This window comes from Ammospiza caudacuta, chromosome 1 (genome assembly GCF_027887145.1).
Source record: "Ammospiza caudacuta isolate bAmmCau1 chromosome 1, bAmmCau1.pri, whole genome shotgun sequence".
Classification (NCBI taxonomy): Eukaryota; Metazoa; Chordata; class Aves; order Passeriformes; family Passerellidae; genus Ammospiza; species Ammospiza caudacuta.
Window position 1 is genome coordinate 149,900,483 of NC_080593.1, and position 26,101 is coordinate 149,926,583.

The 26,101-nt window shown below is 41.1% G+C and overlaps 1 protein-coding gene across 1 annotated transcript in view; it reads right to left on the reverse strand.

Moving 5' to 3' along the window:
* The window catches only part of COL22A1 (collagen type XXII alpha 1 chain), a 203,374-nt gene that overhangs the window by 46,026 nt on the left and 131,247 nt on the right, over positions 1-26,101 (reverse strand). Inside the window, exons 26-40 of the mRNA XM_058812385.1 lie at positions 25,390-25,443; positions 24,143-24,196; positions 23,712-23,747; positions 21,413-21,475; positions 20,296-20,349; positions 19,048-19,089; positions 16,614-16,646; positions 13,187-13,240; positions 12,690-12,743; positions 11,463-11,516; positions 9,378-9,431; positions 7,803-7,856; positions 5,368-5,472; positions 4,882-4,926; positions 2,726-2,803 (exon numbers count right to left, since the gene is read on the reverse strand). Coding sequence (XP_058668368.1) covers positions 2,726-2,803; positions 4,882-4,926; positions 5,368-5,472; positions 7,803-7,856; positions 9,378-9,431; positions 11,463-11,516; positions 12,690-12,743; positions 13,187-13,240; positions 16,614-16,646; positions 19,048-19,089; positions 20,296-20,349; positions 21,413-21,475; positions 23,712-23,747; positions 24,143-24,196; positions 25,390-25,443 — 834 coding nt within the window. The remainder of the gene's footprint in view (positions 1-2,725; positions 2,804-4,881; positions 4,927-5,367; positions 5,473-7,802; positions 7,857-9,377; positions 9,432-11,462; positions 11,517-12,689; positions 12,744-13,186; positions 13,241-16,613; positions 16,647-19,047; positions 19,090-20,295; positions 20,350-21,412; positions 21,476-23,711; positions 23,748-24,142; positions 24,197-25,389; positions 25,444-26,101) is intronic.

Below are 26,101 nucleotides of genomic sequence, written 5' to 3' on the forward strand. Positions count from 1 at the left end.
TTAGTAGGGTGGGTCCTGCATTAAGGCATTATTCACTGCACTCTGCACTCCTGAGTGTGGATGGGTGCGCACTGTGCCCATGGACAATCCATGCTCCTGGCTGGGTCTGGAGACACAGAACCACAGCATCCACACATCCTTTGGGCTGGGCAGGACAAATCCCCCAGGTTCTGAAAACCACCACATTCAGCTACCTCTTACACAAGGAAAAACTACCCACAGGAATTCTGTGCTTTTTAATTTAGGTCAAAGCAGGGGGAGGGCAGTGGGCTTGTGCATGCTGTTTGTTTGGGGATGCAACTTAAAATGTGCAGCTGAGTAGAGGAAGCCCCTGGCAGGTACCCACTTCTACAGGAAACCACAGAAGAGATGCAGTGCCACATCCATCATGGGTGACTCAATCTGGTACTCCAAACACACCCAAAACAAGGTTTGAATAAATTGGCTACCACTATAACTCTGCTCTCCTTCTGCTTTCTGTTTCAGGCACAGCAACTCATTAATCCTCACAGTGTCTCCACGAGAGAAGACACCTTAGTGCATGTTAAAGAAATGGCTTAATGCATAATTTAATTAATGCCCACAAGGCAAGACAGAGCAAAATTGAAATGTTTCTACTTATACTGTGCATCCATGCAGTAGGCAGCTTCAGCATAAACATGTGAATTCACCCCAGCTGTCCAAGCTGTCCCCTACTCTGTTGGAAATAACACACTCTGCTAATGCTCAAGTTTATGGGTCAGTGTTATGTAAATTGTAACTAACTCAATACTTCAGCAGATAAGGTAAAAAAAAATCCTCATCTATATATACTTTTTGTGCAGGGAGCAAAGCCTGAGAGAGGTTAAGGGCAGAGGAGGAAACAGGGTGAGGATTCCAATTAAAAAGAGTTGTTGGCTCTCAGCTCTGAAGCTGAAGTATTATAAACACAATTTTGTCACATTGCTAAAAAGAGTAGAGGCTGACGTCTTTAATTCAGCGTGTAATATGCACTGAAGCAACTCCACTGATTTTATTCTGGTTTTTTTTTACTGTGGGATTCAGTCTTTGTGACAGTCTGCTAGATTCAAGGTTATACAGAGTTGGTTTTTTTTTTCCAATTCCAGTCTTTGCACTGGAGCTGAGGTTATGATGAATCTATAGTGGAAAAAATACCATCATAATAGTGGTTTGGTTGTTTTTCTTGTTTGGTTTTTTTTCTTTTTTTTTTTAAAGAAGCATTTAGTAAAGCAAATTAAATAAATAAAACATATTTGAGAACAGTGTGGTGTGTAGGTGGCTACACATCCTGACAGTGGGCAAATAATGAAGACACTGAAAAAACCAATCTTCTGGTGTGAGACAAGAGATGTCGGCATTTGGAGTCAAGTCCTTAGTCATTTGTGTTTATGGAGACGAGGATGCTAAATCCCCAGTGAAGAACAACTTTGTCATCCTGTGTACATCAAGATGCAGACATGAACTCATCTAGCCCTGGACTGAATCTAAAAATCTGTAATTAAAGACGATCCACTAGCTAGTGATTTTCAAACAAGCCAGATATTCATTTGTTAATTTAATTTAATTAATGGCTGAACATTGAGAAATGCAAGAACACCACTGCTCCTTAGATAAATCATTGATAAATCTATAGATCCTTGGATAAATCAAAGGACACCCAGGAAACCTGCAGTGATTGGTAAACCTGTGAGGACCATAAAAGCCATGATCACAGTGTGAAACAGGATCAACCCTGTCTGCTCTAACTCAGAATTCAGCACAGTAAAAGCAAATATTAAGTGGACATACACCTCAGAAAGCCAGATTTTTCAACTCATTACCCAGCAATATGACTTATAATTTCAAGGCAACTTCCTCTACTAATTGGGACATTTATATGTAGATAAACAGATATAATAACCAAACATTGATGACTGGTTCAGGATTGTGGCATGCATGAGGTATTGCAAAAGAATGCAAGGGCTCAGATGTCCTTCTGCAATTACAGCAAGAAATAGCATTTGCTTCCTCCTAAACATATTTCACTAGCAAATTCAGTGCATAACTGGGGGTCTCGAGCAGGACTACTGCCAGAGCATTGCCAAACCCCCCTCATTTCTAAAGGAGTTGTACATGACAAGTACTGGAGTGATCAAAGCTCAGCAAGAGGAAAATCCAAATTTTTCAAGCAGACTCCCATATACACCATGGGACCAACTGATAGTCAGGAGGGCAGAGCTGGATGAGGTCAAACCTACTAAATATTTGGGGGAAATTATGGGCAGGAGGCCCCTCCTGGAACACAGCAGTTTAAGCAATCTGATTTTGTATTTTGCTATTGGAATGTCTCTGTGTCACTGACGTGGGCATGTGTGCCACACTCATCCCTTCCAACAGGGCTCATACAACAGCAAGACTGTGACTGTGCAGGAGACCAGAGCTTGGCACAGATCTCCTCTCACATCCACAGCCAGTGTGCCAGGATGATGCACAAAATTCAGGAATGACAGTCCTGATAAAATTCAGGAGTGACACCAATCAATCCAAGAGCACTTTTAGCCCTCATAGCAGAGATGTGACACGTGAGCCACAAATGGCAGCCTCTGGACTCTTCTGGAATCTGCACCTTCAGAAGGCAAAATGTCCCACAGGCTCTCAGCACAGCTGAGCACAGGCAATGCATTTCCCAGGTGGCAATGCCTGATTTTTCACCTCATTACAGGTTGCAGCAGGATCTGCTACTTACAGGGGGTCCAGCCAGGCCAATTCCTGGCACTCCTCTGTCTCCTGGCTGTCCAGGGAGGCCAGGAGCTCCCCTCTCACCCTGAAACAAAGGAAAGAGTTAAAAGCTTTGTGTACTGATGAGAAAATGTGCTGAAATGTAAGCAGGTGGTACACCAGAATGTCACATGAGTACATCTGGTCCTGGTCCTGCCCACAGAGGGACAGCATGTGGCAGCATGGGGACATGGCACAGTTACTATCTCATCGTGCCATGAGTGTCCTTTTCCCCCACAGGGGCCCCAGCTCCCCTCTGCAGGCTCAGAGTGCTCACATCACATCACATCACAGAACTGAGGGCAAACGCAATCTTTGCACGTGTGTTCATTTATTTTAGTGCACTGCATCAAATTTCCAGCATTTCACAGAATCAACAAGGTTGGAAGAGACCTTCAAGATCAGCAAGTCCAACCACCAGCCCAGCAACACCTCAGTCACCCCAAACCATACTCCCAAGAGCCACATCCAGAACAATTCCAGAACCAAGGACTTCACCAGGGTAGCAGGAACTTGCCTGGGCTTGGGGAAGCACTAAGCACCAAAAATCACTTTTCTCTCTCTGTGCTTCTGTGGTAGAAGGCTAAGGCACAAAAACTGCTGAACATAGATCATTCATCTGTTGAAGACAGGATTAGGGAAATTTTGCTGCATCTTAATATTCTCCTGTCCTTTACCAACATAGGCCTACTCACAGAAGTGTATGAAATTATTTTGGTAAAATAATTGTCAACACTTCTACCACTCTCTCTCAAGCACTGTACTACAAAAGGAGAGCTTTCCCTTCTAAAAAACAGATTTTCAAAGTAAAACTTGAATAGCACAGAAAACAGCTTGACATTGTTCAATGTACACTGCAGACAGAGGGCTAAGAAAGAATTCAGCTGCAAGACTTTAATTTAACATCTGTTTTCTAGTTATAGGGAGAAATCAATAAGATTTTTATGGATTGCATTGCAGTTGGGAGATTTGGTCTCACGTTGGCAGTAGATTTATAACAACCAATCTTATTTATGCAATTTATTATGACATTATTTCTAGCCATATAGAAGCATGATAGAAAAATGGTTACCTGTGGATTCTGCCCACTCAAAATTAAATCTGCAATATCTCCTATTTTCCCCCTTTCTTGCTTTCTTCTTAAGCTAATCTTTTACTACAAAGAAATAATACTGCAAGGCCACTGAGGAAAAATGCGTTCTGATTAGTTCAAACACTCCACACATCCCTTATCAGTTATTTTATTCAGAAAGATAATTTTAATACAAAAATTTCAATAGTATTTTCCCACATACAATTAAGACTTTTATCATCTTCTGTTGCTATTGAATAGAATACTTAATGAGATTTCTTTTAGTGGTTTTTTCTGACTTTTATATTAATTCTCAGTCTATTAGTGTGTGTCTGTGTGGGTGTAGGTCTGTGTTCTGAACTGTCAAAGATATATAGAAAAGACTACAATGCATTTGTACAAAATGCATCAAAACTAAAAAAAAAATCACAGCAGTTTGGTTATTTCAAAAACATGGGATGTAGATGGATTGGGTCTCATATTCCTCTTATCATTTACAGAATCTGTTTCAACATCTGATTCTTTTTGCAGTCCAGATCAGAAAATGGTCATTTTGAAAAGGACAATTTCTGAAATGTCTGATTAAATGTTCAAGTTCAGGACTACCTGGTTCTACTGGAAAATATTTCACATCCTCCTTGAAGAGAGATGAAGGGAATGAGGGCTAAGGGAAAAGTTCTCTTTGAGGGCTGACAGGTGGTCCTGAGAGCAAATCACCCCTGAGCCATGCAGGTTGTGTGGATTAAAGGGTCCCAGTCCCAGTTTCCTTGAAAAAGTTTGCACTGAGAACTCCATCTGTGCTGAATTCTTACAGTGCTGGAAGATATTGTAAATATGGAAAGTGAACACAGCTAATTCATAGCTGAGTATTTACATCCACAGAGATGATGGAATAATAAAGAAAGGAATCCTCTGGAAGGCTAGAAGTGTATTTTTGAGTCAGAGCTTTGCAAACTCTATTTTCCAGTGGAAAACAGACCATGTTTGCACCATGTTCTTTTCTCCAGTTCAGGTGACTAAGATGAGCAGTCCACAATGAAGTCCATCCTCACCTTATATCCAAAGGGTCCTGGCAAGCCTGGTGGTCCTCTTTCCCCCTAAAGTGACAAAAGTAAACCAAGAAAACAGTCACCATCCAGCCAAACAAGAGCCTGGACTTTGCTATAGTCAAGGCAGCAATTCTCCCATCACTGCCCTCCTGAGCTCACACTGTCCTGGCAATATTTTACCAACATGTAACCAAATTAAACAATTTGCTAATTGGGCAAGAATTAAAAGCTTTTAGGGAATTTCCATCAAGCTAATCATTTTTGTGCTAGTCACAAGGACAATGGTTACTCCTTGTGGAGGTCTCTGTTTTCAGTGTAAATTTGAGAAATCTTCAGTTCTGACCTTTTTTAATGCACAGATTGGATCTGGAGCATTTTCCACAGGCAGGCCTTCCATGGATTCAGGTAAATCCATGCTCTCCTGCAGAAGTCATGCTTGTCTGTCTCATATTGAACTAGTCAAGCACAAAACTTGTCAGCAGTACTCACCTTTTCTCCATCTTTACCCTTCCCAGGCAAACCTGGCTCTCCAGGACGCCCTGGCCCACCAGGTGGCCCAGGTAAACCCACTTTTCCTTCTTTTCCAGGATCACCCTGTAGAAGGGAAACCATCAGAATCATTAAAATACTGGACAATTACCACTTCAGATCTTTCACTGGAACTGAAAGACATGGATATTTTCCTAGCTGTCTTACCTGGATTTCTTTTGGTATCATAGGAAAACCTCTTTAATGGGAATTCTTTTCCTTCAGTAATCTCAAGGTAGTTGTAATTTCCATCAACGAAAGTAAAAGACGACTTCAAAATGTTTTGAGAAGCAGCTATATGTGGTGCTGTGCTCCCTCCATGGAGCACACCCCAACCTGAACTCATCAAAACTGGTTATCCCTGCTGTGACACTGAGAAATGTTGGAATGTGCCCTGATCCCATCCTGACCTTTGCTTCCCATAACCCTGCCCAAGTGACACCCAGCAGCAGCAGCAGCAGTACTGGATGTCTCTGGTTGTGGTGGCTGCTCCTGACTCACAGTGGGTTCTGGGGAGCCAGGTAACAACCCTACAGGTGAGGACTGGTGTCCTGGATTGTCAAGAAAATTGTATTCTATTTGCCATATGTATTGCAGTTGTCTTCTGTTAAGTGGGCAGTTTTCCTTAACTCTTCCACAACAACTCCTCCCTCCAGGGAGACATCTGCTGATAACAGCCATTGAATGTCACTGCATGGCTGATAAGGACTACAGCATCCCATTGTGAGACGCTCTGCCCAGAGGGAGGAGCCAAGCATTGCTACCTGGATATAATCTGGAGATTCTGGAACACCAGCTCGGCTTCTCCACTCGATTTCCCAGAGGAACAGCAACTGCCTCTTCCACTGGATCTTCAGAGGAAGAATACACCTTTCTACAGGATCCCTGCTCCAGCAGAACCACCCTGACACTGCAGGAGGACTGCACCCACAATTCCAATTGCACTGCTACCAATACCCTGACCAACAGGATGTCAGGTTATGTTCTGACCCTGTCAGTGCTATTTTAGTTTACTGCATTGATTATTTCATCTTTTTATTTTCTTCCCTAGTAAAGAACTGTTATTTCCTGCTCCCATATTTTTTGCCTGAGAGCCCCTTAATTTAAAATTTATAGTAATTAAGAGGGAGGGGGTTTATATTTTCCATTTAAGGGGAGGCTCCTGCCTTCCTTAGCAGACTCCTGTCTTTCCAAACCAAGAGAGATGGCTTGGGCAATGTGCTCACCTAACCACAGTGCTGGTCAACACCTTCACAAATCTGGGAGAAACATTTGTAGCCAGCATGAGCCAACCATCTTACCCCAAGAACAGTGCACAGCCCAGGGCCTGCAGTGGGCTGCATGCCCAGATCTACTCTGGAGCATGGATGCCTCTCAAGGTAACCCCTCAAATTATCACCTTATCACATCAGATACTCAGCAAACAAAATGGGAGTAAATGAATTGGAAACTCTGAAACCTTAGCTAAGTGATATAAAGGATTGGTTCCACAAATATAATGCTTTAGACAAAATATTGATCAAGTTTAGGACTAACGCTGAATGCAGCCACTCTGAGAAGGAGTTTAGAACACAAAGGGATCCCTTCTGAAGCTCATGACTCAATGGAAGGGTCTCCTTGACAGTTTTGTCTGTCCCTGTCCTCAATGCAGTAAATAATCAGGTGTACCTTGCATTGAATCTTGTTAAACCACTGTGGCATTTACCACTGAACTTTATTAACTTGGTGTCTTACATCAATAAAATATACTGTTCTTCTTTCTTGTGAGTGAAGTGCATCACTATTTCTGCAACACCAAGGGCTGAATGAGAGAGCCCTTGGTCCTCTCATGACCCTGAGGCAGACCTCAGTAACTTGGAAGAAGATTTTACTGAAGGAGTTGGGATTCATTCCCTTTTAAGCCCCAAATATATGGATATAGGAGTCAGGTTTCTGATTAAACATTCCTACTCCAGAAAAAAAAAGATCAGGACTCCAGCATGCTGGGCACTCTGGGGAGCATGACCACACACAAGCCCCTGACTTCAGAAAGCTCATGGAAGGGGACACAAAGACAGTTTTTCTTCCAGCTTTGGATTTTTTGTCATGAATAGGACTTTCTTAAAACACCAAATGCCTGCTCTTGTCAGGTAATGAAGACCACAATTGTGTAGCAGTGACTTTACCATATTCACTCACATCTCAGTGGTTTATTAGGTAAATTCTAAAGTTGCCACTGGGTCAAAACCTTACAGAACATGTAATAGAGGAGCTCAGACAAGATGAATTCATGAACCCATGTGTCTTAACCATCCATGAACCTATGAAATGATTTTCCAGTTCAGACAGTATCTGTCCCTATTACTTAAAAAGCTCAAGAAAAAAAAGTAAACAAACCCATCAAAGAACCAACTCACCTTTTCCCCTTTTTCTCCTGCCTTTCCTGGGAGTCCAGGGCCTCCAGGCACACCCTGGAGAGAAAAGAACTTTAAAGCTTGGAAGTTTTTTTGTAGGCAGTACTGGATTTTAAACAAAGGGGCAGACCTGTGGGTTCAGTATAGTTTATCTCAAGGATCAGTATCAGCTCAACATTTCCCAGTACAGAAAATCTGTAATCCAGAGAATACCACAGAAGGTGTATAACAGGTCCTTAAAGGAGGAATTTCTTTTTCAATATAAAAAACAGCTGAACAGAAAAAGCAGAAACTGAGCTTGTACCAGATTTTTGCATTGTACCAGTAACTATTTCTTTTGTTTTGTGAAATTCTCAGTAGCTCCTAATATGCTACCAACAACCCCCAATCACCACCTCTGTATCAGAAAAGCCAAAAGCATCCCAACACTGGGAAATGTAGCTGTGTTCATTTCTTCCTCTATTTCAGTTTTCAATCCTTTTAACATCTTGGCAGGTCTCAAAGGATTCTGTGTCAAAATATAGATGATTTAGAGCTCTAAATTAAGTACTGTAACTTCCTAACCCACCAAAACATATCTTAGAATGGTACTCCATTTTAAGATGTGAAATCATGTCTTGGCACCATTAAGATTGGATTGACCTCAGAATGGATGTGATAATTATTTTCCTTTCTGCACCAGTAAAAATTATTTCCATCTATATTGGCTTTTATAGGTAATATATTGGTATTACTCGTATAGAAGTTTGCTTAATGGAATATGAAATTGAAAAGTTCTTAATTTTCAATATCACCTTTCAGTCTGAAATTAAATCACTACATTAATACAATTAAATCAGATGTATCTTAACAACTAGTTGAAGGGCAATTTAAGTTTTCTTGGATTGCCCAGGTAATAAACTCTGGTCCTAACAGTGCTATGGTCTAACTCCTGTGCCTGAATACATCATATCCTGAGGTCTAAATGCTGTTTTTCACCTACTCCAGTCTAAGCCCAGTGAAACCCCAAGAACTAGAGAGAAAATTACCACAGTGGAGCTAGGAGTGGAGTCAATCCGAAGATTTTTTTAGCAAATATGAAAAATTTTGTCATGCAAAATTAATAGTGATGATGAACCCCCAAGTAAGGGGACACTGCATTGATTTCAAGGGTCTTTAGGCTCAAATGCTTACAAGCTTCCATAACAAAAGTGGGAGTTTACTATATTATTTTTATACCAAGAAGTCTTGTTTACAAAAGGAGAGGACAAATGAAAAAAGGCAAAGGAAACAAAACCAAAGAGACAATAAACATTGAATGTTTTCTCTTGAAGAGTTGGCAGCAAAATTTGCTTGTAACAATTTACTGAGGAATGAAGAAGCTCTGTTCCTCCCCTTGATAAAATGAATATGAGAAGACAGTTAATGGATACACCATTCCCAGGTGCCTCCAGATCTTTCAATTCAGCCGTAAGAAACAGTTTAATGAAACACAGCCTTTTGAACTTCATAGTAATCCCCATGGAAGGGAAAACTAAGCACGTTAAATAAAGAAATCAGGGCACAGATGGGAAAACAAATACACTGGTGCATACTTACCACATTTCCTGGCAAGCCTCTTGGACCTGGGGGCCCTGCTGGTCCACTCAAACCCTGTTTTAAGAAAAATGAAGTGTGTGTGTGTGCATATCACAACTTGTATCACCATAGGAACAAGATGTTCCAAGTGAGATTGGATTTCATGTCAGACAAGGTGTTGTACATCAATAAGGCAAAAAATAGCACATTTTTTTGAAACTTTTTAGTGTAAAGAGTAATGAAACAATACAATATGGATGAAGGCTCTCTTTGGGAGCTTAAAGCTACCTTCTATCAAAAGAAATCCTAAATCTAGCTCAGATACAGGAAGGAAAGTCTGGGCCAGAAACATCAGAAGAACAGAGTAAAGATTGTTGATTTATCATAAAAAATGTAGGTCAACAAAATGTGCTTTGTTGACAATTCTACCTTTCTCTGCTGTGGGGAACAAAACCTGAAAACATCCTTTTGCACTGAACAAGTGAAATAGCCTAAACCATCCAGAGTGTAGAGTTTTGAATTGCAGGTCTCTATCTGTTTGGAAGATAAAGATTTGTAGCATGAAAAACCCACGTGTGTCTCCAAAATTTCATGGGAGACATATTCATTAGAGGACATATATTTGGGGATTCATGTCCCAATAGAGATGTATGTCTGGGGTTACCAGGCTATATTTAGAGGTTTCATGGAATCATAGATTTGGGTTGGAAGGGATCTTAAACATCATTTGGTTCCAAACTCTCTGTCATAAATAGGGACTCCTTCCTCTAGACCAGCTGGTGCTGGGCAACCTGTGCCAGTGCTTCATCCCCTTCAAATGAAATAATTTCCTCCTAATTCTAATCTAAACCTACTCTCAGTCAAGCCATTCCTCCTTGTCCTATCACTCCATGCCCTTGAAGAAAGTCCCTCTGAAACTCTGTTGTATTTCCTCTTTAGGCACTGAAAGGGGCTCTGAGATCTCCTTGGAGCCTTCTCTTCTCCAGGCTGAACAATCCCAATCCTCTCAGCCTTTGCTCATAGCAGAGGTTTAAAGGTTTTCTCATTTCTTTGTTATTTACAGTCACTGGTCTGTGAGCCAATAGAAACATGGAGCAGCAGCAGTCTGTGAAAGGATGGCAAGAAAAGGGAAGGTGACTGCAAATATCTGCATTTCCATATCATAAACATCCTCTGACCCACCAGGTTCATAAAAAATAAAACCAAGGAATGGGTTTTTGTGGAAGTGGCATAGTTTTTGCCATCTCTCTTTTTTTTTCTTTATTTTTTCCTCCTCTCCAAAATACTAAGGGGTCCTTCAACCAAGAGTGAAAGTCTCCTGAAAGCAGGCAGTTCAGGGTTTAGGGTTAGAGCACTCCTTAGATACCAAGCACAAGCACAAGAAAGAAAACCGTGAACACAAAGGTGGAAGAAAAAATTTCAGCGCTCTAGGATGCATGATTTGAATTTCTTATTCCTTCCTTCTCCTAATCAGTCATTCCCTTTCTCAATCATTGTTTCAAACAGTTCTTCAGTGTTTCTTCCTCTTGGCTTGCAAAAAAAGTCTGAGGCCTTTTATTCAGCTGCAAAGGTCTTATGTGTTTTTACAATAATAAAACTGGACTGGAATCCTTTGTTGTTCCTCAGCATACAGACAGACAAGAGCAGCACTCCCTACAACAAATGCCTCAAAAAGGGGTGTGGGATGAGTCTTCTGGATGAGCCAGTATTAAAAAAAAAAAACCCAGCAGAATTGATAGTGAAGCCTAAAAGCACCCATGATGAAAAACCAATTGCTGCTGCTGCAGTGAGCTCCCTGCTCCAGCTGCCTGCCTGAGCTGGGCTGACATTGCAGTGCAGTCACACTCACTCACAAAAGGGTGTTTTGTTAGGCAGGGAGAGATTTGAGCAGGAAAAGATGCACAACCTTGAGCTGGGCTGAATGGGGCATTGATCTGTTTGGTGCAGATGATCCTGTTTGCCCACAAACAGCCTCTTCCAGCTGTGCATGAGGATGTGCTCTGTGATCATGCAGCCTGGGACTGCGAATCCACAAGATGTTGATGTCAGTGTCCCTTCAGGTGTGTCACTGCCAGGGGAAAATGCTGCAAGGGAAGAGTTACTCACAGTCTCTCCAGGGGCTCCAGCCTCTCCTCGGGCTCCTTTCTCCCCCTTTGCACCCTGTGCAGAAAGGAGAGATACCAGCTGATTAGATATGGAAGGAGACCTCTTGCCAGACAAAAAGGCTTCAAGATGCCTGAATGTGCACTAGGAATTGGTTTTGTTAACTAATTCACAGAGGAGTTAATGGCTGAGGAAACAGCTCCCAGTTCTCTATGCAGCAAGAAAGGGAACTATAAAAATAAAACTCTGAGCTTCAGAAGAGTTACTAATGACTGATCAGCTCAGATACTCAGCACAGGATGCTGAAACCTGCAAGTGTTCATCTGGTGAAACTCCTTCCTCTCCTCAACCAACTACTTAATTTCCAGCTGAACTTTGATGGTCTCCCTTCACAGAAAACTCACCTACAGCTCTGAAATATAAACATTAGTTGTCTAGGAATGATAATAAGAGATCCCCATGCAGAAGGTTTGTCCTAACCATAGATATCAGAGAGCCCTTTCTGAAGAATTTTTGCAGGACAAAGTCTGCTCACTAAACTGTCCCCCATTTAGCAGATGTTAGTCAAAAGTTGCATGGCATTACAGTGGCTTTTACTTGGGTTTTGGGGGGTTTGGTTTTGTTTGGTTTGCTTTCATTGATTTTTGGTTTGGGTTTTTTTGTTTGGTTTGTTGTTGATGCCCAAGTACTGCTGATTATATAGGGTGGGCACAGCATATATGATGGCAGAGTGAACACGCACCCATGTGGAATGGAAACACCTCAGTGTTGATGGGAAATAGTTTTGTGTGACACAATAAATTTTCTGAAGATGGCTGAGACCATAGAACCATTTCACATGAGCCATTGCTCATTCCAGGTCAGATGACCTAGGGTTGAATCTGACTGCTCTGCAATGTTTTGGAAATGTGATTTATCTGCAAGACCTGTGGTTTAATAGCAGCAGTACAAGATGCCTTCTTGAAGGACCATGAAGCTGGAAGAAGTCTCTCAGACAATACTAACCCTACAGAGATATTGTATCTCTGAGCTGATTTTCCTCCTGCTGTCCTGCAGTCCAACAGAAGTAAAAACCTCTACAGAATCCCTGAACCTATGACAGTAGGTTCATAAAAAGATAAAAAAGAAATGGGCTGCTGGTGTGTACAGGAAGAATTATTTACAGTGATACAGACCTTGAGGGTACTCCACTCTAGTCATGTCAAAGATTTTCTTCAAGGTCCCTCTTACCTGTACTCCTGCAGGTCCTGGCACACCTTGCTCACCTGGGACCCCAGGTAATCCCTGAAATACAGAGGAAGAGGTAAAGGAGCTCCTTCCACTGAGAGAAGCCTGATTTTTACAGAGGCTGCCACTTCACAGGGCTCTGTCTCTTCTGGGAGCTCCATCCAGAACAAGAAAGTCCAGAATACAACTGCAGTACCCAAATGCACAATTTAGCTGGGCCACATCACTTCAAAATCCCTTAATAAATCCTGCACATAAATTACTGCCAGCCAAGCTCTGCCTAAAAAATCCCATAGTCCTTTTTTCAGCTACTAAGGCCCAGAACTACAGATTAGGTGCTTAAACTCCAGTAGTCATGTAGCTTCCTCTACAGGCAGTACAAAGATAAGCACCACTGTGGCTATTTCTGATGAGAGAAGCATCCCAGCTACAGAAGGAGCATGTCCCACCCTCTCCCTCCAAAACTGACCACTCTCATGTCCTCTCTTGGCTGTACTTACAGTTTCTCCAGTCATTCCTCGATCTCCTTTGTCCCCTTTTGGTCCAGGTTCACCCTGATATAAAACAGTAAGGCAAAGAGAGAAATAAAAGCTATTTCCAGGGCTGGAACTCACACTAATTCTGTTAATAAGTGGGCTCGTTCAATCAGTTACCCATTTCTGACACAAAGTAGCTTCTTCAAAGGACCTTGAGGTCGATGAGTCAAAAATGAATGCCACACTAAGACATGGAGATCACTATCTAGACTTCTTGGTCTGTTCTGATACTAACTGAAAAATACTCAGCTTAAAAGGAGAACATTTTGCCCTCATGCAGAAGAGCAGCTAAGACTATACGTAAAATAAAAAAAATGAATCTCTAACATTTTTAAAGGCCACATGATGTGAACAATAGCAAAAGCACCAGTGCCACTGCACTACCTCTCAGTAGGACCAGAGCCCTGATGTCATTCCACAGTGATCCCAGATACAGCTCCCTATTCCATCTATAAAAGAGAAGTGTTCAGTGATCATCTGGAGCATTTCCAGAGGTGAGCACTACACAGCAATTCCTGATCTCTAGTTCTATTAACATCTCCATACATCCATGCAGCTTCCTCTCCCTCCTGCAAAGTCAGTACATTTTTTCATGCACCACCATCACTGCCTAATAAGATTAATTTATTCCTGTTCTTCCTCCTTACAGTAAATTGAATATGCATTCAGACAGAAGTTCATCAGCTTTGTCCTGTGATCTAGAGCAATAATCAATAAATCCATATGTCTGCTTTTTATAAATTGAAAAGGAAAGCACACAATTATGGAACTAGCTGGAATAAAGGAGGCACTACACCAATACTCACTCCTGTATATTGTTATGAACGTAGGTATTCAGGCAACAGCAATCATTACTTATTCATTATTTATCACACCAAGTGTTTCAATTATGCAATCAAGGAAGAGTAAGAACATCAGTGATTTAAGCTACACACACAAGCAAGGAATAGTGATCAGCCAAAATGCAGAGCCAGACAAATCAGCTTGAATTTTATTTACGTCTGCTATTTGCCAATCATTTCTGCAACACCTGGGAATTCACAGAGCATTTTCAAATGATTCTCTAACAGATAAAATAAGTGTAGCTGCATAAATATTACTTATGCTTGTATTAATTATGCATTATGAATAAATACTGTAATCTGTGGTAAATAATGGGAGGAATTTTACTCTACAAACAGCATCCCATTAGATCGACTTTTAGCCAGGCAGTCCCTGATGCCATCTAGTGTCCTTCAGAAAAACATCAGGATCACCTAAAGCAGCTCAAGCAAAGGGGCTAAAGCTGCAAACCTGTATGTTTGTGCCTGGAAGCTGTTTTGTGTAATGACATTTCAAATTTTGAAACTCTTTTGAGAGAGCAGAAGGACAAAGCACAGACACAGGTCAGTGCATTTGTAGGCAGGGATGGTGTTACTGAGTGGGGATAAGGATGTACATTACCAGGGAAAACAAAATTGCAAAGTGAAGAAGTAATGCAAGAGGTAGATGGGGAAAGTTTTTAAGATTTTCCTTTCTTCCACTTTTTCCTTGATACTTGACTTGCACAGCAGTGCAAAATCTAACAGCCGGAGACATGGGCAAAGGAAGGATTTCTTCATAGATTCATACAATGATTTGGGGAGAAAGGGACCTTAAAATCATCTAATTGAAACCCCTCTGCCATTGGAAAGGATGTCACCCACTAGACCAGGCTGCTCAAAGCCCCATCCAACCTGGCCTTGAACATTTCCAGGGATGGGGCACCCACAGCTTCTCTAGACAACCTGTGCCAGTGTCTTCAGGACTCTCACAATAAAGAACTACTTCCAAATACCTAATCTAAACCTGCCATCTGATAGTTTACAGCCTCTGACCATCTTCTTCTCTGGATTTGCTCCAAGAGATCCAAGATCTCCTTATTTTGGGGGCTCCAGAGCTGGATGCAACACTCCAGGAGGGGTCTCACCAGAGCAGAGGATTAGAATCACCTCCCTTGACCTGCTGGCCATAGCTGCAGCCCATGACACAAATGGCTTTTGTTAACACAACCCACCAGAAAATCTGCCTGTGAGTCCTTTCCAGTTTGCCAAATCTGTGACTCTGCCAAGCTGTTACCACTGCCTACTACTGCTGCCCACTGGTAGCTGCTCTTAGTCCACTGCCACCCACTGCTTACCCACACCTCAGTGCACAGAAAAGACAGAGCAACAGCTGCCAGCTGCCACCAGCCTGGCCCAGAAGAGGACTTACAGCTCCCATGACCTGCTCTCAGCAGTGTCCTCCTGTAGCCTCAATTATGCCTCAGTTATTCCGGTGTTACTTAAAGGAAAGAAAGTGCAGTGGGTTCCAGTTGTGCCTGGCCACAGTGGGAGACAGAAGGAAAAGTGAGGAGCCACCTCTTTTTTTATTGCTATTGCCTCTTTCCAGCCATTATACCTGACCACCACTGTGGTTCTCTCACCCCATCTCCAGAAATATTTCATATAGGAAATAGCTCCCTGGTACAATACAACACAACACACACTCAATGGGAAGCAATGGCAAGGATTGGTTTTGGAGAGCACCTGTCAGCACCCTGCTGGTCCTTCCATCTCTGTAACATTACCCATGACACTCTCCTCAGGCTCATCACCTCCTTCTGACACTTAAATGTGTACATCTGTACATCCAACTGCTCTTACCTTCTCCTCCCTCACACTGCTATGTGCAGAGCTGTGCTGTGGAAGGTGTCACCACAGTCGTCTTGCACAGGGAGAAATCCCAGCAAATGGAACAGCTGACACACTTCAAGCCTTTTATTTCTTACTGTCTTGCAGCTCATTTACCAGAGCAATGTACTCAAAGCAAAAGGAAAAACTTTCTGTGACTGTAGCACTACAAAGACCAGGTAAGATGTCATTGTTCTGTATGTCTCCTTAGAGTGTATATAGATATATATAAGTATAACCATTGAGCAAAGGGGAAGAGCAAGCCAAAGAAATCCTGTCTCTTTCTCCAGTACTACTTCACATCCTTATTTCCTTCCTCTGCCTCTGAAGAATCTAGCATATATGCTTCTCTTTCTAATGGCACTCCTACTACAGCCTACCTCTGTCATCCATGAAACCTCCTCATCCACAACAAACTTATTCACCGATAATGTTATATTGTTTATTTCCCACTAGATGATATAAATGGGAACAAAATCTTCATTTTACACTTGGTTTTAGTTGGTTTGACTGCTGATCTTACCAGCACAGCTTTGGACTTCTCATCACAGCTGGTTACAGTGATGAGGATGCCCAGAACCAGATTCAATCTGGGTTCTTTACTGAAAGCATTTAAATAACACAGAAAACAATAAGGGGTGTATCGACCAGATACAAGAGGAGATAAGCCAGAGGACATATTTATTAGAGATGTTACTTACAGGAATCCTGGGATGTGGGGTGAAGAAGGCTGGCTGGAACAGAAACCAGAGTGTTAATAACAGGATAGCCTATTTTCCTTAAAATGCAATAGTTTACACATACTCCTGTCATTACAGATTGCATATTCCATACATTCCATAAATAAGTTTATAAAAGAGCAACCCACTGTAACTTCTGGATGTTTGGAAAGAAGCTCACAAATATCTTAAATCTCCCAGAATATCTGAAATATGAACATAAACTAAAGACTATCCTGTGTGTCTTACCATGATGAAGAAACAATCAATCTTTAGACTTTATAGCAGTTTTATTGCTAGCAATCTCCAGCTCACTTTTCCACTTAGAGCCACCTTCTGTATTATTAAATTTCCTGATACCATGAATGAACTTGGTGTGTTCTCCCTCTGCTTTGTACCACGTACATGAAATCTCAATGGGAATACATAGTCGCTCTGAAGGGGTAGCCACAAAAAGAAATGATAAAAGTTTTGTAGAAAGAGACAGTATCTTTTCTCAAAGCTGATACAATTTTGAAGAAAAAAAAAGATCTTGATGACATGAAGACTTGTGAAAAGCATTACCTACTTTTAACAGCTGAAACAGGCCCTGGTTCCAGCCTAGACCAGTGGGAGGGAGTATGGCCAAGACATTATGTTATTCAATACCACCTTAGGCCACTGCCAGGAGTGGAGGAAAGGGCTTTTTTCTCTCACTTTGGAGAAGGGAAGGACTTTCCTTTCTGCTGGAGCAAGCAACGCAGATGGAGCAGTGGGATAATACTGGTCCTGACCAGAGGGAGCATTTTGGGTGGCATGGCTGCAGTCAGGTCAAGCTCCACATTCCCTCTTTTGTCCACTTTTGTTATTGTTTGTTTGCTTAGCTTATTGTTGTTTCCATAAATTGTTCTTATCTCAATCCTCAATCTTTGCCCTTTGTGCCTCCAGTTCTCCTCTGTGGGCACATGTGGGTGGAAGAGGGGAGAAGGGGAAGTGAGTGACCAGAGGCTGGTTTTGGGGTCTTGTGGGGTCAGGGGTGCTAAACTGGGGACTACCATTCCTAAACCATGACAAATAGAAATAATTTCTCCCTACAAACACAGGAAGCTTGAGAAGTGGTACACATTTCCATGTCCAGCTATGTTTTATTTGTTTGTGAGCTGCCTTTTCTGCCTTTACCAACACAGATTCATCTTCGGTGTTGGACAGACTATCTTGTCTGATATACGTGGAGTCTTTCCACATAAAGCACCATGAAGTGATCTGGCATAGACTGAGGCTCAGCTAATGCCAGAGAATAAATTAAATCACCTTCTCCATTATGGGGATTTTTGAAGGAATTTTGAATGAGTTAGAGACAGGACCTCTAAGTTTTTAGATGATGCGATTTATTTTTAACTTCTACACAGGCAGGAAGAGTGAGTTTGGCTCACATATTCATAACATGGTTCAGAAGGTCACAAGACCTCTAGTTACAAGAACTTTTAAAGATTTACTGACCAATAAAACACCGCCAACAAGGATATTTATGTTTTTGACCCAATCCTTAAATATTTTGTCTTATGGACTCATGCCACAGCGTAAGCTTTCTTGGCCAATCACGTTATGACACAAAAACCTACAGTACTGTATTCTAAACTTCTTGTTTACCCTTGTAACTACTTTTATTTTTTTCTATATATTAAACTTTCCTCTTCTTAACTCAACGTGTCTCTGCTTTAAACTATAAATGCATATTCTTGCTTCTATCACCTAATTTGGAAGCCTTTTCCAAGGTTTCAGGTCAAATCCTGTGTTTAACTCTAAGCTTTGGCATACAGCCCCAAAGTTCTGAGAATTCCCTGCATTTCAGGTTCCAGCACTCCACTGCTGTTTCAAGGTCTTTAGACACTCTATTTTCAACAACCAACAGACCCTGATTCAGATTTTCTCCATAATCTGTGAATGAGGCAGCTGTATCCAGCTGTGGTGAGCAGAGATGATGAGAGGATGTGTGCCATGTCTTGGAGGATCTGTGACTGGCATAAATCCTCTAGTTGCAATGATGATGCTAATTTAAAGCTGCTTACTCAGGTTTTCTTAGAGGGAACTCAGAGGTTTGTGGATTTACATTCAGTGGGTGCTGATTTAATCATCAGTGAACTTGTAATTATACTCAGGCTCCTCAAACTAACTTTGCATCTTGATTTTGAAAACAATAAATTTATGCATTCTCGGTCTGTTTTTGCAAGAGACAGAGGAAAGTACAACCTCACCAAAAAAATAAAAAGACCAAATAAACCTTGGTATTGCTTCTCTGAAACAAAAGGATATAATCTCAGAGTAAATAGGTCTCAAATTTTCTGCAGAGAAGAAACTTGAAAATTGTTTCTGAGGAATTTATGTGGAGGAATGACGCCTTGAATATTGTTACAGCACCAAACACAATCTTACTTACTGTTCCAGGTAAGCCTGGGGGTCCAGGGGAACCTGTGTCACCCTGGAGAGCAGAAAATAATGTAACTAACTACATAAAAAGACTCCCAAATAAAACTTAACATTATCATTTAGAAGATGCAGCATTACCAGATGAGATATAACCCAACCGCCCAGCTGGGTGACACTTCTGAACTGAGTTTTTGATGTCCTTGCTTTGATGCATGCAGGATTCTCATTCTGTTGTCTTCATCTCTCTATGATTCTATCATCAACCTGAATTCACAGGTTGATGAATTTCTAAAGTTGCCCCATCCAGTTTAGGATATGGAGTTTAATTTGCTTTTTAAATTAAAGTTGAGCAAAAGTCTTGATTGAACAACATGTTTTAGCTAAGCTTCGTTCATTGATAAAAAAAAAATCTGTTTTTCATCAAATATTTAAGTTGCTAAATCCTGTTCCCCCCTAATTTTGAGTTAAAACTATGCTGTTGCTGGAGGATCTCCTGAGCCCTGGCACTGACCTTCCTGTGGGCTTTGCTCCACAAACATCAGTCCCCTGACACTTGAAAGCCAAGAACTACCAACAACACTTGTTAACCTCCCAGGTAAAGGAAGTTTAGGTGCCTTATTGATGTCAGTGGATCACCCATGAAAGAATTCCCCCCTCCACAGGTGGTGAAAGTCACTGATAAACTCAGGACTGAGGGAAGAACTCACATCCTGAACATCACTGCCTCTGTCATGAGGGCAGTTTTTCCACAATACCCTCACAAGCATCTGCAAGGTCAATGTTTCCTCTTCACCTTCATGTTCACAAGGGTTTAATGTAAATTTTGGTGGACATTACCTTTGTCTACTTCTCTTACTTTCACTAAAATCAATGGTGTTGTGATAGCAGAAGCCCAAACTATTCTTTTAGTTATTGTTCTATCCCCTACAGTCAGGCACAGAAAACATTTTTGATTTTAGTTCTAGGCTTATTTATATCAGCCAATTATAAAACTGAAAAAAGAGAAAATTTTAACCAAATTTTAAAAAAAAGGTTTTCCTTGAATTAATGAAATTGTCCTTTATTTCATCAGATTTAATTGCTCAGTAAATTATTTTCTCCATCCAACACATAGCTATTTCTGCTGCTTCTCTGTAAAGTTCAGCTAAAAGTCTTCCAAATTTTCTAGTCTTCCTCAGTCTCCTCTATCACTTGTCTCTGCCTCTTTGTCTGTTTTCTTCTCCTGTCTAAGGAAGATGAGGGTCATTTCATGACTTACTTTTTCTCCCCTTTCACCTTTCATTGCTGGGAGACCATCTCTTCCTTTTTCTCCCTATAAGCAGGGAAAGGAAAGCAAGAAAAATGTGCATTTTTATTTTAATGCATCAGCCTCACTAAAACATTTTACACTCTCAGTTATCTATCTTCCAAGATGCAGAGCAAGCAATTAAAAATGTAACATTTTGAAGATGGCTTCAAAAATCCACAAAATTTTCAAAACCAATAATTGTCAATTGACCTCACAGAAAGGAAAGCACCAATCCTAAAATAACTTGCTTGTAGAAGATCCTACTGCCTGATGTAGTTATAAAAACCAGAGGGTTTTTTCCAATTTGAAAAGAGGCAGCAAAACAGCAGTTGAGACCCAGAATGAATATTTATATTATGTTTTTGGTTTGGGTTGGAAGGTACCTTGAAGACCATTTAGTTTCAAACTTTTGCCATTAATATATTCTGTATCCTCTGCTCTACAAGGCATAAAATGGAGCAAACTGCATGGAAAAACCTCAGATGATTTTAGATCCTTCTTGATCACATTCAAGCATGTCATCAGTAATCAAGGTTATAAACCTCACTCATGTGGCTAAATTTACTGTCAGGACATTGACCCAAATATTTCCTGGCATGAAGATGTCTCCAGAGTTCTGCAGCTACCCAGAGGAAGCAGTAGACACCAGGACTTGGGTAGAAGTTAAGCCATCAGAAAATAATTCAGCCATCTGAAGCCTTTTCCAGGGCTCAGCGACAAGGTGAATTAGTAATTTTTTTGTTATCAAGAATTTTAAATGTCCTTAAATCAGGCAAGTAATTCTGAAAGAGAGTTCTAAAGTGCAATCTGACCTCTAGAGTTCTAACATTTCCTACTGCCTCACAAGCAGCATGGCACAACTCTTCCCATTTGGGATAGATATTGTTCATTAGCACCTCTGTGTTAATGGGGAACAGTCACTAGGCAGGGAACACCTTTTTTGGGTACTTGGTAACCTTGTGGTTTCTAATCAGCTGCTTACCACAGCCATCACACCAAGGGACAACATCATCTAGGAACACTCAGGTAAGTCCTCCTGATGCTAAATGGCCAAAAGAAGATCAATTTGTGGCTCCAAGTCACTCACCCGGTCTCCTTTTTCTCCTTTCAGTCCAGGTAAGCCCCTAGGACCAGGAAAACCTGCTTCACCCTGAAAATAAAACAAAGGGTGTGAAAACTGAATGCTGTCAGATCCTGCCTGATTTTTCTCATGAGACTGACTGTAGATGTAGTTTGCTGAGAAAGAATCAGATTAGTTTGATTATCAAATAATTTCTTAGTTTTTTTTTAAACCATTACTTAATGCAGCAAGTAAAACTTCTCTGGTTTTTGCCTGTTAACTGATGCCACAAAATTTAGGATGTATTTCCTTCACGATGCTCTTTAGCAGGACCAAGGAAGCAAATGAAAGCAGAAAAAGAAATATAATATGACTTTTATTTTCATCATTAATGATCTGGTGTAGTCTGGAAATGCAAAAACTGCAGTGTATTAATCTGAACAGTACAGATGTCACCTGATGAACAGATATAGAATTATCTCAGTGCACTATGGCACATTTGGATTTACTTCTGTTTGAACATTGCCTTTGAGTTTCTGCTTTACAATACTTGTTATTGGAATAACTATGATCTCTGTGTCATGTGGTTTCCCCTAAATATATCAAGTACTCTCAAATTTAGCTCCCAGTTGACCCAGTTTGTAATGTGAAAATAACCATGTGGCTTTCTATTTATAATTCTTTTCTATCTGAATTTAAACTGCAATATCACAAAGTAGATCAGTCATGGATAAGACCCAAGTTCCCAAAGTCTTGTACAAATACTGAACTAAGAAAAGGTAATTCCTGCTCTAAAGAGATTATCTTAAGTATAGAGAGAACACAAGATTATCATGGTAGAGGTGCAATGGGTTTGTAGATAAAATCAGGTGAGGAACAAGATACTGTAGTAACTAGGGATGACTAAGAACATCCAGGTGATGTTGGCAGAATTTTAAAGAAAGTGGCATTTGGTGGCAGATGGAGTGATGTTTTCTCAGAGCTACCGTGGGATCCTGGCTATCATGGAATAATGCAATGGTTTGGGTTGGAAGGGAACCTAAAGATCTTCTAGTTCCAGCCCCCTGCCATGAGCAGGGACACCGTCCACTATGCCAGGTTGCTCCAATCTGGCATTGGAGACTTCCAGGAATGGAAATGACCATGACATCCCAGCCATTCCAGAGATTCAGAGAGCAATCAGAGCATCTAGCATTGAAGGAGACAGAGGAGAATTTAGAGGGAAAATAAAAACACAGTTTAAATTTGGCCTCTGAAAAGGCCCTGAAGCAAAATATCATTGACTTTGTAAGAGTTCAAGGACAGAAATATAATACAAAACAGCCAGTGTGGATTTGTTAAAACTTAATCATATCAAACCCATCCAGTTCCCTCCTTTAACATGAAAACTAAGCAGACATGAAGAAAGCAATTTCCTGATGTATCTTGACTTTATTAAAACATCTGACATAAGCCAAAATGATGTTCTGATCTATAACCACAGAAATGTAGTGTAGAATGGTACCTGGAGGGTGGTGTACAACTGAATGAAGAAACAGCATTCATACACATGCTATTAGCAAACTACTGTCAAAATTCAGAGGATGTATGAAGTGAAGTCCTCTCAGGGACAGCACAATTCAACTTGTGACAGGAAAGACAACACTTATGAAACATGTGGAGAACATCACATTGTGGAGAGAGGGACAAGTGTCTTGGAAGGTGGTGCTAAAATTCAAAACAGCCCTGTGTGGGGAGATGATTCAGACCTAGGGACAGCGATCTGGTTGGGGTCTGGCCCTTTGTGGCACTTGGACCAAGCCTGCCTGGAAACTTCAAGCCTGATAGTTTGCTTGCCCAGTGAAATGACATCAAGGAAGGGCACAGAAACCACTCCTCCCTTGGAGCCTGATGAAAACACTCCAGAGGAATCATTTGCCCATGCTGTGATGATTTCTCCTTACCTGGGACACCAGGTAAGGATACTTTCCTGGGAACTGAGTGATACCTATCAGGCAGATTGCAAGGACTTTTGGAATAGCAGCAGTACAGTCCAGACTCACAGGGTGGGGTAACTGTTATTAACTTAATGAGTGCCTTATCCCAATAAACCTCAATTTGTGCCTCAGACTTGTAGCCTTATTCCACCAATCACAGAATCATTAAGTTGGAAAAGACCTCTAAAATCAACCATAAGTCTCACCCATATAACTGTTGCACCTTCAATCACAGATGCAAGTGACCTGCATAAATCTTGTCATTGGAAAATGGCTTTGTTATCTCATGTGGTCACTTGCTATTGTTTTGACAGGTCAGGTTTGCTGTTAAGACTGTTTTTTCTGCTCACCTGCTCACCAGGTTGGCCACGGATCCCTGGTTCACCCTGGAAAAACAAAAGCAAATCTGTAACATTATAAGGACTTGATCCTTTGGTGAGAACACTTCCTCATTAGCAAAATGTGGACCCTACTGGTCCATGTTGTTCTACCTACATTCCACAAGGCTCTGAAATTGCCTTTTTGATGGCTTGGGAATGCAGCCTGCAGGGAGCCAATGCAAGGTCCAGGTTAGATCTCCTTGCACACAGGCTTGAGAGAGGAGCATCAAAGAAGGGTTTGTATTTTGGAACACCATCAAAGTCAGTGAACCCGATCTGCTCATCCCCTTATGTCTCCAACTTCAGAGGAATCTTCTCCCTACTTCAGTATAAGACCTTCCAAAATCACACCTTGGTTGAGTCAGTGGATACTCAGCAGACCATGAAGTACAGTCCCTTACCTTAGGGCCAGCTGTTCCAGGAAAGCCTTCCTCACCCTTTTCCCCTCGTTCTCCCTGCAGGGAACACAACAGGTCAATTCACAAACTCCTCTGGTGTTTGTGCAGCACATTTGCAGTCAATGGTGAGGAATATTTTAACTCAGTTCCTCAAGATCACCTTGAGGGTGTAAATGGAGCCATATGAGAATATGCTTCCTGGAATATTTTTCCATTCCAGTGCCATTTGCAATCACATCTGCAGCATCCTACTGGAGAATTTCTGGAAAAACACAATCACTGTTGCATTAAAGATGTCCATAGTGAATTATCTGGGAAATAATTCAGTTTCCATTCAGTTTCTCCATTCAGTTTCTTCAAACTGTATGTGGGTAGAAAGTCAGAAAGTGTTTAAAAAAAACCATAAAATTTTGGGACTGGGGCCTTGGTCACTGGATTCATTGTGTAAATACTTTAAAACTGATCTTCTAATGTGGGTGGCATCAGCATGGACAGCAGAGGCTGCAGTGGTTGAAATGTGGCAACACAGCTGGAAAGTGCAGTAAGTGCTACACAGACGTGTGGATAAAATCCAAAGTCTGTTTAACATCAAAAATATGTTATGGACTGCAAATTCCTCACCTTTATTTACTAATAAATGGGAGCTGGGGATTCAGCTAGACCTGAGATCAAGTATCAGAAGCAAGGAAACCTCTCCCAAGGCAATAGATGGTTAAGAGCTGTTTTCTTAAATATAATAATTTTTAATATAATCATCATCCCCAAAACCTATTTTGGCCTTTGTAGTCAAAACATGGTACATTCCTTTGTCCCTTATTTGCAGGGGGATGAGAAGTCAAGTGTCTTCTATCTTTACATTTACTATCTCCCCGCTCCCAGTGCATACACAATGGAGAAGACAACTCCCCTTGCAAGCCATAATTTGGAAAAGATTTCAAATGGAGCATAAGAAGTAGGAAATAATAAAGAACCAACTTTCTGCCACACAGACCTAGAGAAGGCTCAGGGGAATGGCATCTCTTCTTTTCAGCCCTTCAGGGAGGAAAGAAAGGAACGTCTTTGGAGCCTTCTACACTTCTTTGCTCTTCTTCTTTGTGCCTTCGATGTGTGCCTTGACTTGCCAGAGTCACTGGATTTCCTCCTTGATTGTTTGCAATGCCCAGCTGTGTTTTTTCTGCCTCCCTTGCTTGCTCACCCCACTGATCTGCCTGGGTAAGGAGCTTAATCCCAGTGTCTGTGGTGTCACTTGCCTTTTGACCTGGAAGCCCAGGAAGTCCATTGAGTCCATCTTTGCCAGGCAGCCCCTAAACAAAAGGAAAACATAAGCTATAAGTGCCAATTCTTTAAATTGTTACCAGCAAACTCAGCATAAACATGCTCAGCTCATCTCTCCTGCCACCCACCTAAGTTTAAGAAAAGAAAAACCCCCTCATGCATTTTGGGTTTTGATTTTTTTTCCTACTTTGTCTCAAAAGACACAAAAATTCTCACACTGTACATATTTGCTCTGCCTTTTCTTCCAGTATCCCAGTTTTAGTGAATGACCACTGGATGTCATCATTGTTACAGAGAAACTCCAGTATAGAGCTTTTAGGTACTGAGGATCTTTAATTTTTTTAATGTACCTTACTTAAATTTTAGTTTATTCTCTATAAGTCCCTATTACCTGCAGCTATATATATTTTTTTTCTTTTACATCTGTTTCTCCTTTTAAATCTTGGTAATTTCTTATACAGTAAATAGACCCCTAAAATTAAATTATATAGCACAAAGTGACAGAGTGGTTCAGCAAGATAAGAATTAAAATTACTTCCTGTCATGCATTTAAAATGGCAAAAAAAATAAATTCTTCCCTTTTCAAAATGTCAGTCAATCCACACACACTGCAGACTGCAGGTGGCAATTCTGTACTAAGTATTTAATTATTCAGTTTTTGTGACTTAAGAACAACAGAAATTGCTA